Source organism: Rhyacophila brunnea, unplaced genomic scaffold, assembly GCF_057557595.1.
Source record: "Rhyacophila brunnea isolate RB1 unplaced genomic scaffold, BYU_Rbru_1.0 scaffold_23, whole genome shotgun sequence".
NCBI classification, from domain to species: Eukaryota; Metazoa; Arthropoda; class Insecta; order Trichoptera; family Rhyacophilidae; genus Rhyacophila; species Rhyacophila brunnea.
Genome location: NW_028232893.1, coordinates 24,998,775 through 25,020,969, shown reverse-complemented (window position 1 = coordinate 25,020,969; position 22,195 = coordinate 24,998,775). Strand labels below are relative to the sequence as shown.

Genomic DNA, 22,195 nt, shown 5'->3' with positions numbered 1-22,195 from the left:
GAGCAGAAAAGTTTTTTGAATATTGTACAAATAAAATAAGATTCATGTGTATTTATCTTCAGAAAAAAACGTATTTCCTAATTTGTTTTATTATACTATTATATGGCTGTAAAAATGTAAATTTTTGATCAGTTGTAAAGTCCCTTTGAAGCTGATGAAACTGATCTTAATCGTTAAAAAATCGATGTGTGTACTTATGTACGCGCGTTATTTTACGTAACAAAACAAAACCTAGATTATTTGACTAGCTCTTAATTATCTTATTAAATTACACACTAAAGAAAAAGAGCTGCTTATTGGAGCGCCGTTGGTTTATTTCTATACACTTTAACTTATTATTTTTCGTTGTTTTGATTTTTAAAATAACAATTGTCACTCTGACGTTTAATCGTTTGTTTACGTAAGGAATTGCAAATGGCCGACAATAATATTTTTTTTTTCGACAATTATATTTTCATTGTAATGAACCATTTCATAAAGAATGTAATACACATAATTTGAAAACACCTCAGATATTATAGCTACAAAAAAAAATTAAATATGACATCGGTGGGACTTAAACACGCATCCACTAGATTCACGCCAATGTGCTTTACCAATTGAACCACGTACGTCCAATCTAATCACGACGAGATAAAGTACTGAGGTCAGTGCATGGGAAATATTTATTATTATTGTTTTCAAGCATGCTATCTAATAGCTTACAAAATTTTCCACAAGATGGGCATCATTGACTCACTTGCGATTTTTGAAGACAATGATTTTTTTTCAGCTTACCCTTCAATTGTCTACAAAGGACGTCATGATCTTCAACCATGAGGGAACGATCAATAATAAGAAGAAGAGTTGATTAAAATTGCCATTTTTAATGACGAGTTGCTACAAAAAAATAATTAAATATGACACCGAACCCGCATCCACTAGATTCACGCCAATGCTCTTTACCAATTGAGCCACGTACGACCAATCTAATCACGACGAAATTAACTACCTATCTAATGATATTTCTTCAAATTTTTTTTCTGAGGTCAGTTAGTAGGTACTTGGACAATATTTTTAAATATATTTTTTCAAGTATGCCATTTAATAGCCTACAAAATTCTCCGAAAGATGGCATCATTGACTCACTTGCGATTTTTGTAGACAATGATCTTTTTACTGCTTAACCTTCAATTATACTATATTATGTTAGGTACATACTTATTTTAATTCGCATAGTCCGATTATATGGACGATTAATTATTTTAAGGCAACCAGGGAAAATAATTCCGTTCATTTCATTATTTAGTCCGGCAATTTAATAATATAATTTATTATTATATCCGTTACGATAATATATTTAACCCTTATGTCAATTTGACCATAAAATTTACTTATCGATATGGAATATTATTTTCGTATACTTAGAGATAATTCCACAAATTATATAAAAGGGCTAAATAAAGGGAAAGAGAAAATCGTTTAATTTTATTATTATAACACGTATTTACTTTACCACGTTTTTCTTAGCTCGTATTATTGTTTTTCCGGTGGTTGTTTATCCAGTACAAATCTTGCAATCGATTTTTAACTGTCTTCCCGACTAGACTTTGAAATTTTCAGAATATGACCACGATGCCAATGAATTTTTTTTAATACTTTTAGCCATCTTTAAATAGAATTGAATTCATTTTTAGTTAATTCTGTTTTGTATGAAAAGTTATTTCGACGCCATTATTGTTTGCTAGGGAGTCCTAGCAACTAAATTATTAATAATATATACATACGTTACTATAGAAATCGATATGGAATGACATTTCATTATTCAGTATTTCTATCAAGTAGAATTTTTTTGATCGTTTAAGCTAGTCAAGTCAAAATTATATGATTCAAGAGAAAATTTAAAAATGTTGTAGGTACATAAAAAGTTCTTTTTATCTTGTAATTATTTTTAATCGTATTTTCTAAATAGTAAGCTTCGTGATTTTTAAAAATTTACAACAAAATGTTATAATAATAATATGTTTCTGACGTTACAAATGTAACATTCTTAAGACGGTACTTCAGTGAAACGGCAAATAATTTTCAACTATAGGTGCGACGAAATTTTGGACTCGCTGGCAATCGGAGAGTGAACTTCGAGCTGTGAACACGTCAATTTGTTTCGTGATGGCGACGGGGGTAATGATTCTTAAATCATGTAAAGATGACTAAAAAACGTTACCCATTTACTTAAAAAAGAAAACATGTCACTGAATATAATATTATTATTGTTACTAATAGAACAATAAACAGAACATTAAATGGACGCATGTTGGATTTATATGACAAATTATATTTCGTTCTTGTTTATTGAGGTATAGCCTTAAGAGCGTACATAAGTGAAACGGCAAATAATTTTCAACTGTATGTGGAACAAAATTTCGGCCGCTTTGCCATTCGGAGAGTTATAGTCGACGTGTTTGCACTTCAATCTGTTTTGTGATGGCGTCGGGGGAATATATTCTTAAATCGTGTTAAGCTGATTAAAAAACGTTCCGCATGTACTTGAAAAAGAAAACATGTCAATGACTATGCTATTATTATTACGAATATAATAATAAACATAACATTAAAAGGACGCATGTTGAATTTTTATGACAAATTACACTTCGTTCGGCTCGCGTCATTTGCACAATCCGCGCATCGCCGATTCAAGATATTTTTAGACCATGCCTCAGCTGAGGTATAGCCTTAAGCTTTTTTATAACCTCACGATATTGCTGTTGTATTCTGATTCGGTCGAGGATAGATATTGCAAATGAATGACGGTAGTAGTTGTTCGTGATGATCGAGAAGGCGAGATTTTATTTACTGTTTCAAATAATTAGTACAATCGATGAAATATAATAAATATAACGACAATTCGGTGCGATGCGTCTTTAACGGAAAATGGTAATCGAGTGGCATGTCCAATCAATCTATTCTGTTGAAATGATTATGAAATAATATTTATTTGTAATTTTATGAAATTGCAGATCCTCTATCTCATAACATCACGAAATCATACTATGATTGACTGATTGTGCGTGAAAAATGAATATTTAATAAATAATATTATAATTATTGTGAACTGAGTTTTTTAAATAATACACTCGATAGACATATTATAATAAATCATCAAAACCGAATAATAGAATAACAGAACAGTGACAAAATAGTACATGACAAAACATAACAGTGACAAAACAGTCAGGGGAAAAATTAAACATTAATTTTTGTGGAATCTATTTAGGTTAGGTCATTATTTCGTTGTAACGAGTCACCCAATCATTTTGAACATATTATATTGATTAAGATGAGATATCCTAAGTTGCCGGAAAAGTCCCGTTTATTTAAAGCTTTCTAGCGATTAGGAATGCAAAAATTAGCTATATAATTTGATTTATTATGCCGTATTGAAAATCTGTGCTATTAAAAATCTATCAACATAATAGAGATAGGACAATTTCAATATTAAATTTATATTTTTACTGAAAGGTCATAGTTATATTTATCATTGTTCTGTTTTGTCACTGTTCTGTTTTGTCATGTTCTGTTTTGTCATGTTCTGTTTTTGTCATGTTCTGTTTTGTCATGGAACCAGTTGCCAAGCACTGGGCTATTAGGAAAGCTAAGTTGATCATTCAAGATGGTAAGCTCTGCAACTGTGGTCTACCTATTTATTTCTAATAATTCTTTTAGAATTTAAAATGTAATTAAGAACCTTTGGTCGATACTCGATAGTATTACCTTATTTAATTATTTTTTTGGTTTATGGTATTTTTCTTCTCTCGATTGTTGTATAAATATCGATACTTATATTTTATTCCTTTTCTTTGTAGTTACCATAGGTACCAATGCCTACGTATGCTTCTTGTCGCATCATCGCAAAATATATGTATTCATAATATATGAAATACATTATGGATGTATAGCAAAACTTTTACATGGGGAGGGTGCATTTGACAAATGGCTCGCTCGACGGACGTAAAATAAATAAGTTTTCGCGATATACGCTGCGACTTGCATACGAGTACACTATGGAAGTGATTATGACTCAAGTTTGTTGATTGTCTATTCACTCATCTATCAGAAGTGGACGGCTTTTTGTTTTCAAAATAATTTATGTTCAATAAATAGAATCTAAATAATTTTTGTGAATTATTCGTTGCATAAAAAATAAATAGTTAATTAAAATTAAAGAATTTCAAGATAAAAAGAACTTTTTATATACCACGTTCTTAAATTTTCTGTTGAATCATATAAACTTGACAATTCTATGTATTAATAATTTCGGACAAATAAGGCAATTGTCAAAAAATCATTTTTTTGCTATTTTGCAACAAACAAACAAAATATATAGAATACTGAAATGTCATTTTTATTTACATAGTAACGCACGTATTCGTATATTATATTAATAATTTAGTTGCTAGGACCATCATCTTAGCAACCAATAATAGTCTTTTACTTTAATTAACTGAAAATTAATTCAATTCTGCTTAAAGATGGCTAAAAGTTTAAAAAGAATGCATTAACATCGTCTTCTGATATATTCGAAAAGTTTAAAATGTCTAGCTAGTCGGGAAGTTAGTTAAAAATCGATTTTTTTTTTTAAATTTGTACTTGACATGTCATATTGATTTCCATAGTAACGCACGTATAAATTAATAATTTAGGTGATAGGACCCCAGACCCCTAGCAACCAATAATGGTGTCGAAATAACTTTTCATACGAAACATAATTAACTGAAAATGAATTCAATCCTACTTAAAGATGGCTAAAAGTAATAAAAAAATGCATTGGCATCGTGTTCTGATATATTAAAGTTTTAAATGTCTAGCTAGTTGGAAAGTTAGTTAAAAATCGATTGCAAGATTTGTACTGAATAAACAACTACCGGACAAACAAGAATACAATCTAAGAAAAATGAGGTAGAATTATTAGCAAGTTACAACAAAAGAGTGTTCCGTGTGGTCGGTGTGTTATTAAAGTAATACCTACTTTGATTTAAAGTAAAAAACCGATCGACAATAGCGCTTTCAGAGAGTATTAAGAGCCATTAGTTAAAATTTGTCGCAATTAAGTATGGCGCCTTAATCATAGTGGTCTATAGGTATGCATGGGCGCGAAACCCAAAAGATACCTACAAGTTCCATTCCTGCGGGGTGTCTTACTTTTGTGAAACGATATTTTTTCTATTGGTGATAATATATTTTCTCAGAAGTGTGTTCAAAATTATGCATGTCCAATTATGTGAATTCTGAATTCAATTAAGTTGTAATAGCTACTTAGAGACAGATAGCTCTATTTGTATATTTTACAACGTTTTTATTAGGTCATATTCTTATTTGTCCGGTGGTTGTTTATCCAGTACAAATCTTGTAATCGATTTTTAACTAACTTCTCGACTAGCTCGACATTTGAAACTTTTAGAATATATCAGAATACGATGCCAATGCATTTTTTTTAAAAACTTTTAGCCATCTTTAAGTAGAATTGAATAATTCATTTTCAGTTAATTCTGTTTTGTATGAAAAGTTATTTCGGAAGAAATCCATTATCCAATCTACTATTATTGGTTGCTAGGGGTCTGGGGTCCTAGCAATTAAATTAATAATATATACGTGCGTTACTATGGAACTCAAAATGACATTTCAGTATTATTTCTATCAGGTACAATTTTCTTTTGATCGTTTAAGCTAGCAAGACAAGTTTATATGATTCAACAGAAAATTTAAAAACGTTGTATATAAAAAGTTCTTTTTATCTTGTAATTATTACTTTATTAGGTGACGTAGTAGATATTTACAGAAGAAAGAACGGAGAAAAATTGTGTTTCCGTTAACATACGACTATTTATGTCGCTATATTTCAAAATCAGCCAAGTCCACCTTTAGGTATTTTTTACTTTTTTGTGAATTGCTGAAGAACTACTGCTTTCTAACATTTCTGCATTATCAAAATGTAGAATTTATTAATTTGAAATATTCTATACACGAAATAATATAAACTTTCACCCTTGTGACTGTGTATTTGAGAAAAGAAAAAGCTGTTTTTCTCCTATTCATCTATTATGGACTTGGCTGATTTTGAAATCTAGCGACACATTTAGTACTTTTTGCATTCCAATGTATGCTTTGTCAAGGATCAATCAAACAGTGCATTAGATTTTCCAATCAAGTTCCATCCAAGTAAATATCTACGTATAACGGCTGACGTAGGCACGCGCTACTTGACGCACGTATCGAGTTTTATAAATGCGATATCGTAAATTGTTTTCTCTTCACGTTTTGCGTGTTGACGAATTTCCAAATAAAAAAAAATCCGGAAATTCGAGAAAAGTTGCTTTGAATATTTATTGTATATACAATACACCTACGAATATATTAATATAGATGTATACGTTGTATTTATTTTATCTCTGAAAGTAGAGAAATACCTCGAATGTCGTAAGTTTATTTTGTATACATCGAAAAAAATCATATTAAATATTACTTGAGACTGCATGGACATTATTCATGCTTTTATCTAAGTGACTTTAACTTGAAAATTCTTATTTATTGTACATTAAAATTTGAAAATCAATGTTTATTTTTATTTTTTTTCGACCATCTCCGATTCTTATAAGATCATAATATGAATCTCCACAGAGCAGTAGCGAAGTGTGGGGGTAGGCTGTTACGATCCGGTATAAATAGTAGACATTAAACTTTGTTAGTCATATGTATTTGTTTTTATTGAACTAAGACTACAATTATTAATTATAGATGGTGTTGGTTAGTTTTTAAAAATCAATTAAACCCTGCCTAACCAAACCATAATAGTTTTGGTATACTTTGGGCGATACAGCAAAATAGTGCACACTTTTTATTAATACTTACACATACATTACGTTGGATTAAGAATACATATTACACATATTGTTAGTTCATTTTTTTCCTGCCTAAACCAAACTAGGTATAATAGATAAAAATATGATTATATCTATAAAATATCCAAAGTTATGTGTGATGTAATTGCATAATTTTTGATATTTTATGGATGTAGGAGTATTTTTTGACAATTATTTATTATGGCTTGGCTTCGTAGGGTTTAATTGAATTTTAAAAACTAACCGACACCGTTAGTAAATAAATTGTAGTCTTATTTCGATGAAAACAAATACATATTATGACTGATAAAGTTTAATTTGCACTATTTATAGCGGATCTTAATAGTCTACCTCCACCCTTCGCTACTGTAACAGAGTGGAGGTTTGTATTAACAGATTTTGTTTTTACGAGAAATGGATCTCAGCCACTTGCTAAGCCTTTTAGGTCCATACTCTGACTCAAACACAAATTGAAAAATAATATGTGTACTTATCAGATCCAAGATTCTAACCTGGGAACCACCACGATTGGCCAACCTTTATTTGGATAACTTTACTATAATTTCATTGACATATTTTATCAATAAGAAATCGGCTTCGTTTTGTTAGCATTGTTTTGGGAAGAAATCAGGATCATAAATATTGCTTTTTATCCTAATAAGTATGTGATGAATCCATCACTGTTGATACTATAATAAACTATATTAAAACACAATATGGTATTGAGAAAATTGACAGCAGTGAGTAGTTATTTTTGGAAATCTGTTACAATCATTGAAAATTGATCTTTTCTTGAATATATAGAGTGTAAGTACATTAATTTAAAAACTATTATAATGGGTTCTACCCATGGCCCCCATAAAGGGGGAGCTGACAGGGCTTTAGCCTGGGGGCCCGGGCTCAGGAAGGGCCCGGTATGGCGAGTCGACCAGATAAGTGATATAAACACACATGACAAATAAAATTATCTCTCATAGTAAAAAAAAGTCGCCTGCGGGGCTATTTTTCTTAAATAATGTTATTTTTTAAAATTACGTGTTTCTACGATACAATTTTTAATTGTGTATCATTACTTGACAACTCCATAATTCAAATAGATTTATTAAAATATACAAAAAACACTAAATATACACATTAAGTTTATCGCGTACATGATTTGGAAAACGCTACTGTAGAGCGTCACACTGCCTTTATCTTTAGCGATGGGTAGGGGGGGCCGCCAAAGATCTTAGCCTGTGGGCCCGCTTCAGGATGTGGGACCCATGGTTCTACCACATGAACGCCAGTTAAATTAATACATTTTGACTATGGTTTTAACCTATAAATACATATTCTCAACATTCTTATTATCTTTCGTTGAGACAACAATACACCATAAGAATCCTCGCGTAAATACAGAGCTTAATCAGTGGAACTCTGTACATCAACTCAAGAGACAAAGAATCGACAATTCAATAAGTGTTCTACCAGCAGTCAAAGCGACAAAACTCCTGCCTTGCAAGCAGTTAATGCAAGAATTACCAACAGTGATCTAAAATATTCAGTTAGTGAAAATACAAGTGTTCGTAAAAGCTGTAAACATGAAAATGCTCATCGTAAACAGACCATATCAAGGTTGGCTTTCATGAGTACACACTCCCGCCGTTCCGTCATTACACTAGACATACAGTCCACTAAAATTTAAAGTAAACTAATTTGTCATAGTAACAATATAAATCTAAAGTTACATATCGCAGGCAAGAAAAAAAAGCTTTTGATTCATATGAGCTTTTTCTTGGAAGCACAATATTGTAGTTTTACATATAAATTACATTATCGTGATAAGGCAAAAATACTATTGATCGTGTCTCATATTCCTTGCGTTTCGTAAAAATATAACTCGGAAATATATTTTCTGGATTTTACAATAGACAAGATATATTCATTTCAGTTTATATTACATTCGGAGCTTACGCTGTTTTTTTGTTTAACAAATTTTAATAAAAATCTTGCATGTGGACTGTCTTCTACTCGAAATTAAAACCCTGGAAAATTAAGTACACTTATTATGCAATACTATCATTAAGTACAGTATTATAGGTACTATTTATTCTAAAAATTAAAATTAAACAATGAAAAATGTTACTACGTAATATAAGTAATATAAATGCATCAACTTCCGACATCCAGATAACCGAACCTGACCAGACCATAAGCAAAAAGTCTGAAATAGAGCTCACCACTGAGCTACAACTCCAACAACTCTGCCAAGAACTGGAGAGAATTAAGACCACAGGCGAAAACGAACAAGCATCCAATGTTCACATAAATGCAACAACGAAGCTCTTGATGACCCTTCATAAGACCGATAAATATGAAACCTCAGTTAAACTCTACCGAGAATTTCGCCAATTAATCAAGGATTACCGCCCAGATGAGATCAAGTATCTTTACCGACCAAAAGATACACCATCTAAACCTGATTCGGATCTAGAACCAGACACTGATCCAGTACATCCAGAACCAGACACTGATCCAGAACATCCAGAACCAGACACTGATCCAGAACAACCATTCTCTGAGCAGAAAAAGAAAAAACAGAGAAGGAAGAACAGACGATAGAACGCGAATCCAAGCGGACGGCCGGTAAAGAACGAAGAACTAAGAGTGAAGAATGCCGACGAATATTAAAATTAAAATCAATTGAAACTACAATACTTTAACCTGGAGGCAACAGCCTCTCCCGGTCTTCATCAAGAATCGGGAACAAGAATAAAATCGCCACGTAGAAGCAGTCATAACCTATATTCCAGACATAAGAACAAGATGAAGGGTATGTGGGACTTGCCCGGGTGCCCTGAAACCAAGGATTATCAAAAGTCAAAGTCAACTGTGGTAAAAAAAAGTATCAGGCTTTAACGGCCCACGTGCTCGTCGTAGGTCAAAATTGAGTTTTTATTGTATTTTCAAACCATGATCCTGGACACTCCTTAAACGTTGTAGATAATCTATTTATATAATTTTGAAGCCTTATTATCCTTTATAGTTATTTTAAACATTTTATGACTGCATAAAGTATTTTTGTTACATAAAATAGTATTCTTTTAAACCTCTCGCTCTAATGTATTAGAATATAGTCATATTTCGGTACATAACTGTGCAGTGGTGTTAAGATTTTTTACGTTTATTAATTCTTAAACGTATTTATGAAATTATTAGTATAATTTATTACGAAATAATTTTTGTAAAATATTCACGATAAAAAAATATATCGATAATCTCTGTGATCCCAAATTTGACAAGAATTAGGCATTTTATTATTCAAAAAATTAGCAAGATAAACACATTTGAAGATGATTCTAAAGATATTTATTATAAGCTATGTTATTGACCATTCAAGTGTGATAAACATCTTATGAATAATTATTGCTTTATAATAATTATTGACCTAAGAATAAGGTAGTGTTTTTTTGAAATACGCCATTTCTTTTGTCATTCCCCAGTGGTTAAGCTACAACATACGGCCGTAGTCATAAATTGTCAAACTATAATTGAAGTAGAAAGTTAAATGATATTGACGCGCGTGTTTGATATTGACACTGATCGGGGCATTTAACACAAATAAACCAACGTCGACTCAAAATGAGCGCAATTTTTGCAACATCAGGGAATTTTGTGTCTCAAAAGCGTATGCGATTGTCAGACGCAGCGATTGACAGTCTGTGTTTTTTTAAATTCTATTTTAATAAGTAATGTTTTGAATTTTTTTTTCCGACTTCTATTTTGTTTATCTTCTTAAATAAATAAAAAAAGTCATATTTTTTTTTGAAATTTGTCTGTTTATACACTGATTTTAGGATTTTTACAGGTTTTTTTTTTTAAATTTTCCGATATCTCGGGAATTCTCGAGAATTATTTTCTGGAAATCCCGAATCTCGAGAATTCAAAATTTCATCATTTCGGGAAATCCAGAATCTCGGTATTGAGATTTTTTCGGGAAATACCCAACTCTACTGGTAACCAACAAAAATATAAGTGAGGAAATAAAATGGAGAACCGGTAAAATCGAATCCTATCCCGTAGTACACAAAATCACATGTACAAAACGCAGATCCGGCCAATAATTCTGACCGGTTTAAAGTTTGGACATTCACCAAAGCTGGTGAGTGTGTACTCAATATATTTGAGAGGAAGGTTCTATGTAGGATATTTAGACCCCATGCTAGATGGATAATAATGACGTATTCGGCATAACTTGGAGTGCTACAATATCTTACAATTTTTCGATATTCGTTAAACTTAGTAGACTCTGATGGGTGGGATATATAGCAATAATGGACAATGATCAACCGCCGAGGGGAATCCTGGACTCCAGACTGGACGGTTGGGCGTCAATTGGCATGGACAGTGAAGACGTTGACTATAATAGAGGAAGATGGAGGAAGTTTATGGAGAAAGCTAGGATCCGCGATGAGTTTTTGTGCCTTGTATGATGATTATAACACTTAATAATTATAGTTTCGTTTGTAAATTTCTGATTGGGTACAAAATAAGGAATAAACAATAATGCTTTATTTTTGTGATAAGTTAATAAACATAAAACAATAATTCGATTTATAGCTAGATTTTTAATAATGCCATCATTAAATAATTATTGGTTTGGCCAATTGTGGTCGCCGTCATCCCTTGTTTCCCCACCCACTCCACATCCTTATTTATTATTGTCACAAGACCAGGCAACCAGAAATTACGGGTCATGAGACGGCCGTGATTGCTAATAACATTCAGTAAGCTCAACTTATAGCTCAACCGTCGTTAACTACCGAGTGACTCAAATCGCATATGTTCGACCTTCGTTGCGCTAAATCTGATACGGTTTGAACGAACGTCGCGTCTATCATCCATCCTGAACTTATCATCATCATTCATCAACCTCATATACCTATTATCATCCACCAAAAGTGTACCGTTCGTTTACCAGTCCGAGAGTGCTTGAACATGAAATCAGCTGCAACGCGCGCCAGCCCTCTCAAAACAAAGGTCTGGTACCCCCTAGATCCATAATCTACCACCATCACCTTCAAAATTACAGTCCACTACAAAAGCGCCACCAATTATTATATTTAGCTCCCTTATTTTAAGCCCACATTATTTTCTTTATAATAAGAGTAATATGCACCTATAATATTACAAGATCGATGCAGTGAGTATGTTGCAACATTTTCTCAAACACCTCTAAGGAATGAGACACTTTGAAAAATATGATGACGTATTTTACAAAAATGTGTGCAGTCTTCGGTTACACAGTAAAACGAGCTTTTATGATGGGGTATAGCTTTATGGATTTAAGGCTTTGATATAAAACTAGTGAAGCACGTTCGTATAGAAAGAATAAACTAGCAGGGCAAACGAACTAAGCAGGAAACTTTTGAATATAATTTATTGATTTAATACATGCAAAATAAAATAAATAACATACATAATGTATTCAAAATAAAATGACAGTTACACAAATTAAAATTTTTACTGCAAATTAATTCCGTCTGCGTCTCAAATATGTCAAAGAAAATATTATTCTATTAAAATATATTATGAAATTCAAGATGTAAAAATGAGTAAAATAGCTGGAATTTTTATCGCATTGCAAATTTATTTGTGGTTTTGTAATGCTGTGTGGCTGTCATCAGATTTCTGTAACCCAGATCTCAATTATAATATTATTTATCAAAAATTCATTTTTCACGTGCAATTAGTCAGTACCTATAATAAATCAAAAGCGAAGGGTGGAGATAGGCTGTTAAAATCCACTATAAATAGTGCACATTAAAGTTTGTCGGCCATACGTATTTGTTTTCATTTAAATAAGACTACAATTTACAGATGGTGTTGGTTAGTTTTTTAAATTCAATTAAGCCCTGCAAAAATCAAGCCATAATAGATAATAAATTTATCTTTATAATAGCAATTAAATTATACATTACTTTGGATGATGTTTTAGAGATAAAATAATATTTTGATCTATTAGAATTTGGTTTAGGCAGGGTTTAATGAATTAAAAAAAAATAACCAACATTATTTGTTATGCAATGTAATTATGTATTCTTAATCCAATGAAAATAAATAAGTATGCATGAAAAAGTGTGCACATTTTTTTCGTTTTGCCCAAAATATACCAAAACTATGATTTAGTTTAGGCAGGGTTTAATTGATTTTTAAAAATTAACCAACACACTCTGAAAATTTTATTATTGTAGTGTTCAATAAAAACAAATACGTATGACTAACAAAGTTTAATTTGTGCACTATTTATGGCAGATCTTAATAGCCTACCCCACCCTTCGCTACTGCTATAATATATAATTTTGATTTTGTAATGTTATGAGATAGCGGTTCTGAAATTCCATAACATTACGAATTTATATTCTTTCATAATAATTTCAACATATTATTTCACAATGCGCTGGTCAATTAATAGCGGGTCAGAATCGATTGGACATCTCACTCGATTACAAGTTTCCGTTAAAGACACATCGCACCGAATTACCGTTATATTTATTATATTGGATCGATTGTACCCTTGTAGTTATTTGAAACAGTAAATAAATTCTCCCCTAAGAATTACTACCGTCTTTCATCTGCAATACCTATCCTCCGCCAAACAAGAATACTATAGTTGCATTAGGAGATATAATTACTAACTATAAAAATTGTTGAATACTACTTGAAGTTTGTTTTACTACTTTTATACTTGTATACATGAATATTTTAATAAGTAGAAGTATAATTATTGGCGATAATAATTATTCATTGATACCGAAATTACGGTATTTGTAGAATTAAGCATGCAAAAAAAGTGAAACTAAAATGACTGAATAACACGGAATAAGTGAAATTATAAAAAAAAAATCACCACATATTTATTATAGGCAGGAAACTTTGGTTTAGAATGGAATTTGGCAAAAGCTTAAAAATCTCTCTCGATTTATTTATGTATATTATGCAAAAATTAGAAAAAAATAGGGTACTGTGAAAGAATTGAAAACGAACCGAATACTGAAAAACCATTAAGTATTTATGTTTTCATTAGATATTATTGCAAACCTTACTGGCAGAACCTACCTGTCAAAAATCAAGGCTTCTAGATTTATTTTTTTTGAATTATTAATAACCATGTCCTTGCTTTTTCGTACAAGGTGGTTGTTAGTAATTTTGGACAATCACAAACACCCAGGCTTTGAGAAAAACACATAAATATTGTGTCCTCACCTGGAATCCAACCCAGAACTCTCGGGCAGAAGGCCAGTACCTTATCCAATGCACCATGAGAGCCGCCTAAGGCTTCTAAATTACTGTGTATTCAAATAAACTGGCGCCTAAAGCGTAAAGCATACATTCAATAATTATGTACTGGACATTTTGACGTATGAATATGAATCAGGAACCAATAATGTAAGAGAAGGTATTAAAAAAACTATAAATAGTTTAATACAGCATGGAAATGTGCATTTTGGCATAACAGTGGACTACTGGTGGATTACTAAATGAACATAAGTCCACCCAAAAATCCACTCGTTTGGCAGATGTGTCATCGAAAAACTAGGGACTGATTAAAGTGAAAGGAGCCATGGGGAAGCCTTCATCTAGCAGTGAATTGACCCCAGCGAATAGTGATAATGATGATTAAAGATATAAAACAACGTAACACTGTAAATATGACTACGTTAATCAAAGTAAAACGTAATATAGTACACCACTATTTTTTTTAAATATTGATAAAGTTATCAATTTAACCAGGTATACTAAATATGTTATAGGTAGATTTGCTGTTAAATTTAATATAAAAAATTACAAGATAAAAAGAAATTTTTATATACCATGTCTGTAAATTTTCTGTTGAATCATATAAACTTGACAATTCTATGTATTCATAATTTAGGACAAATCATTTTTTTGCTATTTTGTAACAAACAAACAAATATAGAATACTGAAGTGTCATTTTGATTTCCATAGTAACGCACGTATATATTTATAATTTAGTTGCTAGGACCACCCCCTTAGCAACCAATAATAGTGGATTGGATTACGGATTTCTTCCGAAATAACTTTTCATACAGAACAGAATTAACTGAAAATGAATATTCAATTCTACTTAAAGATGGCTAAAAGTATTAAAAGAATGCATTGGCATCGTGTTCTGATGTATTCTAAAAGTTTCAAATGTCAAAATGTAAAAATCAATTGCAAGATTTGTACTGGATAAACAACCACCGGACAAACAAGAATACGAGCTAAGAAAAACGTGGTAAAAAATATAGGAAAGTCCCTTTAGTTGGTTCAATGTTTTTGTCGTATTTTTTCAACTAGATATCTAAAAAAAAATATTTATATAAGTCAAATTATTTCCTACTACTGCTTAGTTTTCTCAATAGATCCGACAGATAAGTTTGCATTGTGCTTTATTGTAATTTTTCTCATAAATGCCTTTACAACCTGCAGTAAAATTTCCAATCTAAATTTATAAACAATTTTAACAGGTGCTAAAAATACTAGTTTATTACACCTTTCACACGTCTTATTACGTCAAAAAATTAATAATACAATGTTTCAAAATATTAAATATACGAGTATAATTAGGAATTTACCGAACGGTTTTATTTGTAAAAAAAGTATTATTACCTTAAAGAGATTGTTGTATTATTTATTTATTTGAAAAAGACACGTTGAGTACATAACAAATTATTAATTCAGGATGTTCACAACATGAAATTTAGAATAAAAATTACAAGTAATCAGTTAAAGAAAAATCACGGTGGCGAAAAAAAAGAAAGCAAAAATAGTTTTAGACAAAAAAAATAAAATTAAAAAAAAAACAACAATAATTTAAAAAAAAATACAAATTAAACAATAAAATAGAATTTAAAAAACAGAATATATAATGGATCGCCAAAAATATCTACATCTCTAGGGAGTGCATTGACCAGCCGCACAGCCCTCGCTATTGGTGCCTGGTGAGCCTGACATGAGGAAACAGCTTTCACCCAAAATAGGTCATAGCTGCGACCATGCATGTAATTGACGGGTGCGAACAATTTCAAATTTTCTAGAATATCGGGATTAGAAACTATTAAAATGATTTAAAAGCAGAAGTGACCTACGAGCTTCAAGAGAACGAAAGGCGAGCATACCTTGAAGAAAGTTAGTCGGAAAATACTCGTTTGAGAAGGTGTCAAAAGGAAAATAAATATTTACTTTAAAATAAAGATGACGAAGAATTTTTTTCTGAACACGCTCTAAAACAAGCTTATACGAAACCTCATAAGGACTCCAGATAATGGAGCCATAAACAAGAATACTCCGTTCTAACATAGAATGTATATAATATAAATATTATATAAAATAATTTTCTCAAATATAGATAATCACACCCTCCATGGCCGAGCGGCTTATGCGTCGCCCTATTATAGATATAATAGCGTTGTGGGTCCCAGATTCAAATCATGGGTCTGACAACTATACATAATAGTTTTTTAATTTGTGTATGAGTCAGGGTATGGACCTAATAGGTTGAGCAAGTGGCTGATATCCATTTCTCGTACAAACAAAAATCTGTTAATACAAACATCCGCTCTGTGGAGGACCAACTAATGATTCTTACAATACTAAAGCGTTTTGTAATAATTATGTATGTCCAATAAAAAGAATGTTACATTCTTAAATATTGTGAAATTATTCGTTGAAAATAAAAATAGTTAATCTATAATACATATATATTATGTTTTTACTAGTAATTGTAACAATTAGATTTATTTCCTAACTTTCTCGCCTTTTTTGTTTTGTTAATCGATGCCTCCGTCGACTCTTAAGAGTACATTGGTACGGCCGTATTACAAATACGGATTGCAATACCGATATTTCAAAACCGGTATTCTAGTATTTATCAATACCGAAATACCGGGGTTAAAAATCCAAAATACCGGAATTTTCGGTATTAAGAAAGCACACTCGTTTACGTTTTTGAAAATGAATTATAAGTTATGTGCTGCTAAAGTGCAAATATATCGAGGTGAAGAAGTAATAAAACAAATTTCATCAAATATATTTATATAAGTAATTGTCGCGATGAATTATCATAATATCATTTCGGCATATAAAACATCCGTGACAAAAATGTTCAATTATTCTATAATTATTGATGACTGTACAAGCGTTGAATTTAAGAAGCTTTTCCTGCAGCCTGACTTATTTGCACTTGATGAACTTTTGAGGGCTTTAGTTAAAATTATCAATATATACCAATTATTTGTAAAAAATCACTAATTCTACAATTATGATCAATATATATTTTTAAATGTCAACATAATAAATGTAGGAATGTAGGTTTTTTACTATAAAATAATATTTTAAAAAGATTTTAATAGCTTTATTTATTGATAAGCACCTACTTCTGTTTTTTTAATGTTTAATAAATACCGGTAGTCAATAAGAAATACCGAAAAACCGGTATTTACATTTTCTATTGGTATTGCAATCCCTAATTACAAACACTCGAGTTTGTAAGCTGGCATGTATGCTCTCGGTGATTTACATGAAGAGGCATTGTATCTTGGACAATGTGTTCTGGATTCCATGAGAGAGTGCGTTTCCGTACACCTTTTGGAATAGCGTCACGGATTCCATCATTGTGGCTGACCTTCCTTCACTCTGCAGCAGTGCGGTACTATGAAAATACTGAAGGCCTTGCACTATGGAGAATTAAGAACGATGTATCCGTAGTGTGAATGAGTACAAAGAAACTTCCTTGGCAAGGTGTGAAATTTGCGAGAGATTTACGAGATATTCATCCGTGCACACCTGAATCGATAATGAATTTTTTACATTCATATTTGGAAACTAGCCACAAAGAATTGATTAGCAAAAATATTGGATTGATAGGACCAATTACAAAAAAAGTTAAGATATTGGTTGTGCCCTGATGTATCTATAGTCTAAGGTGGTGCCCAAGGCCTCAACAAAAACGATGCATAAGTGCGAGTGAGAAAGTATTCGGCACCCTTATAATCTCTGCGACACGCGCTAGAGTAAGATAAAAGGTTTACAAATGTGTGAGATAATTTGCTGTGGTGTCGCCACCAAATCTTAGTTTGTTGCATAGATAAGCGTCGATAATCTGCGAGCGCATGTTGCTAAAATTTATATTTTTTGTGTTAAGGGGGGACATGATCAGCGTAGGTTAAAATGGAGCTTTTGTTCTATTTTCAAAGCATGATCCTGGACATACCTTAAACGTTGTAGATAATCTATTTATATAATTTTGAAGCCTTATTATCCTTTATATTTATTTTAAACATTTTATGACTGCATAACGTATTTTTATTACATAAAATAGTATCCTTTTAAACCTCTCGCTCTAATGTTTTAGAATTTAGTCATATTTCGGTACATAACTGTGCAGTGGTGTTAAATATTTTTACATTTATTAATTTTTAAACGCATTTAAAAACCATTAGTATAATTTATGACGAGATAATTTTAGTAAAATATTTACGATAAAAAATTATATTGATAATCTCTGTGATCCCAAATTTGACAAGAATTAGGCATTTTATTATTCAAAAAATCGACAAGATTAACACATTTGAAGATAATTCTAAAGATACTATTTATAAGCTATGTCTTTGACCATTCAAGTATGTCAAACATCTTATGAGCTAAAACATACGGCCGTAGCCATAAATTGACAAACTAAAATTGAAGTAAGGAGTAAGATCATGTTAACGCGCTTGTTTGAACATGTACCTAACGGAAAAATAAATCTTTTTTTTTTAAACGGTACATGTTCAAACACGCGCGTTAACATCATTTTACTCCCTACTTTAATTATAGTTTGTCAATTTATGGCTACGGCCGTGTGTTGTAGCTTAACCACTGAGGAATGCCAAAAGAAATGGCGTATTTCAAAAAATCACTACCTTATTCTTAGGTCAATAATTATTATATAGCAATCATTATTCGAAGAATGTTTATTATAATAAGGCTTCAAAATTATATAAATATATTATCTACAACGTTTAAGGTATGTCCAGTATCATGCTTCGAAAATAGAAAAAAGCTCAATTTTGACCCACGCTGAGCACGTCCGCCCTTAAACATAAACTCAGTGGTAAATATTTTTACTCAATTAAGTAGAAAAGATGGTTTTGTGTGTTGTATTAAATATAATGTGGTAACCGTATTGATAAGCAAGAAGATGGTATTACGTTTCATAGGTAAGTTGATACATGTTCGTGATAATTTATTTGTATATTATTATATATTTTAATATCAGTGACCTAGTGTTTCTTTAAAATAACTTAAATTATGGATATTTTTATCTAATGGTTGCATTTTGACCGCTTAAAAATACTATATGACGTCGTAAAAAATAGAAAATTATATTTTAATTCTGAGCGTCTAGTACGAGCACTTTGGGCGAGCACTAGCGAAATGGTCTATGGTCTCAAACATTTGTGTACGAATGCGTTCACTCGCCCACAAACCAAACGCACGGCTCGCAGCTTCATTTAGCAATGCAATGGGTGGCGTCTAGATGTATCTATAGTCTAAGGGTAAGATATCGGTGGTGCCTTGATGTATCTATAGTCTAAGATGGTGCCTCATGTTTAGTGAGCTGTGCGGTATTAAATCACAACATTTTGGTGGAGAGGGTCCAGAAGAAATTTCAAAAAGAAAGACTCCTTTACTTTCGGCTGTATGGATATTATCCGTGGCTCTATCCGACTGACTTTCTCTTAGGTATGCCTTCATACTGTAGCTTAAAAGTTAGAAAGGATCTTTCTTAAGCCACATATTTTTTCCGACTTATACGCAGCGTAAATGGAAACTCTGCTATTTTTGGTAGCCAATAGGCTTGTGTGTCTCTGATAATTATCTTAAGAATCGAGGGAATCCGTTGTTTGTTCACCCAAGGTGCAACACAATCCAGTCATTAGTCATGTTTAATGAAATCGCTACGGAGATTGATATATTCCACTTACGTGAGGGTGAATTTAGGTGGACGTTTTTTTATTTTATTCATTAGTTTTTAAGATAGGGTCTATCAATAGTTCTCTCTGTGTGCTTCCATCTACGTTTATTTATGTTATTTTATTTTATTACTTATTGTATTATTAACTCAGATTGCTCTGCATTTATATATCAAAATTTGTCAATACTTATTTTATGTCATGTCATGAACGCTTTAAATTTGTCATTTGTTACGTTCATTATATTTAAAATAAATAATTTTGAATTTGAATTTTGGTTTGGTGGTCGCAGCACACGAAAAATTGACGCCGTCTCCTTACCGCCTCATGCGGGCTTTGCAATCTACTGACGTGAACATGATTATATTATTGTTTTTTAAATATTATATAAATTTGTATGTAGGGTATAGATAGCTTAGTTGTATTGGTTTACCTGCCAATTAACCTGCAGTCGAGATGCCTTTAGTCTTGCAGCTCGTCTTCTGGCAACTCCTGGACATCCGCGGCATAGGCAGCACATGGCATACGTCCACTTGAAGGATCTAGCCAGGATGTCACCTATATAACATATAGCTAATCATTATTTTGTAGTATATGTACAAGAACATTTTATTTAATCTCTATCATGCATAACCTTCAGTTATATAGTAAAGTCAATTACCAATTATTACATTCCAAAGGAGTTTTTACAAGAAATATTTATTAACCATTATCACAACATAATAATTATTATTTTGTTCTTGAACTGGATAAAACACACATTCCTAGCTGCTGTGAGAACAGACCAACGATACACAGATTCATACACAGCTGCTTTACCAACTTGGTTACCGTTATATGAACATAACTTAAAGAGTTTTATGAACGAGCATTCTTGCGGTAAAGAACAAAGATGTGGATCACTTAAACTTCACAATTCAAAATCAAATCATTGGTCCACTGCATTCCTTCAAATCTATCGACTGTGTAACAAACGAAAACGAAGCAACCAACTATCCAACTGAATTTTGAAACTCATTGGATCTGCCTGGCTTGCCACCGCACAATTAACGACTGAAGGTTGGCTCGGTAGTCATCATTGAATTGAAATTGAATTACAATATGTGAACTTACCAGACCCAGGATTAGAACATGGGACCCTCGACACTATATACCGGCGCTTAATCCACGTGGTCATCGTCATGTACAGTGTGTACAGTTCAATATAATTAAAATACTTTTCATTTTGATTTGATTTTTGCACATTTATTAACTTATTCATGTTGAGTATTCATTTTAATTTAATAAAAAACTGAATTTAATTCAGCTAATAAGTTAACACAAGATTATTGATTCTTAGGCGGTACAAAGTTTGCCGGGTCAGCTAGTTTGTAAATATAAAAAAAATATATTAACTATGGAAAAAATGCCAAATCCGGGACCAGCTATTTGTTAGTAATTTTGAACAATCACAAATACCAAGGCTTTGAGAAAATCATATAATTATATTGTGTCCTCACCGGGATCGAACACAGAGCTCCCGAATAGAAGACCAGCGCCTTACCCACTGCACCACGAAAGCCGCCCAATGTATGATAATAAAATTGAAGATCTGATTTTTACCTTATAACGTACCTATTTTAAATAACTTATATTTTGACGTATTTATTTGAAAAAATCGATTGTTTAGGAAAATATAAATATGTAGTGCTTTAAAACCTTTATATTTTATAGCAATTCCAGCTTTAATAATGTGACCGAATTATAGCCAGAATTCAATTTATTCAATTTTATTCTAGTTTGGTTCAATTAAATTATTGGAATAATTTTCTGTTAATTATTATTATCATTGTGATTATAATTATTTTAGAGTTAATTCAAACGAAACAAAAGCAACATATCAAAATACGTACCTAAGTATTCACATAAATTATTTTATTTTTACATAATTTATTATCAATTAAAATATTTAATTATTTTGTAATAATATTTTCACGTAAAATCCAATTATTATTTTAAATGGAATCGTTAATTCGAAACGGTTGCATTATAATTGGAAAACAGGCACAAAATAATATTAAAAACTCTTTCATAATCCCGTTTTATGAATGCCAATTATTATCAAAATTTTATTTTATGACGTTGCATGATATCATTTTTTTTAGTATATCGACCAAAACAAATGACGAATTTTCTATATTTCACTATGTCATTAAACCTGATCACTGCAAAGCTAAGTTAACTCGTCAGATCATGTATGTTACGCCAGGCCATGGACGAGTTAACTCGTGCGTTCTTGCAAACTTCTGAATAAACTACTGTTTGTGTATATTTTCTAA

The 22,195-nt window shown here is 31.5% G+C and overlaps 1 protein-coding gene across 3 annotated transcripts in view; it reads right to left on the bottom strand.

Moving 5' to 3' along the window:
- LOC147069762 (TWiK family of potassium channels protein 18-like) overlaps positions 1 to 22,195 on the bottom strand; it is a 345,182-nt gene that overhangs the window by 51,922 nt on the left and 271,065 nt on the right. For all 3 annotated transcript variants that reach the window (XM_085950716.1, XM_085950718.1, XM_085950717.1), the window contains one exon: positions 20,311 to 20,435. In XM_085950716.1, coding sequence (XP_085806842.1) covers positions 20,311 to 20,435 — 125 coding nt within the window. The remainder of the gene's footprint in view (positions 1 to 20,310; positions 20,436 to 22,195) is intronic.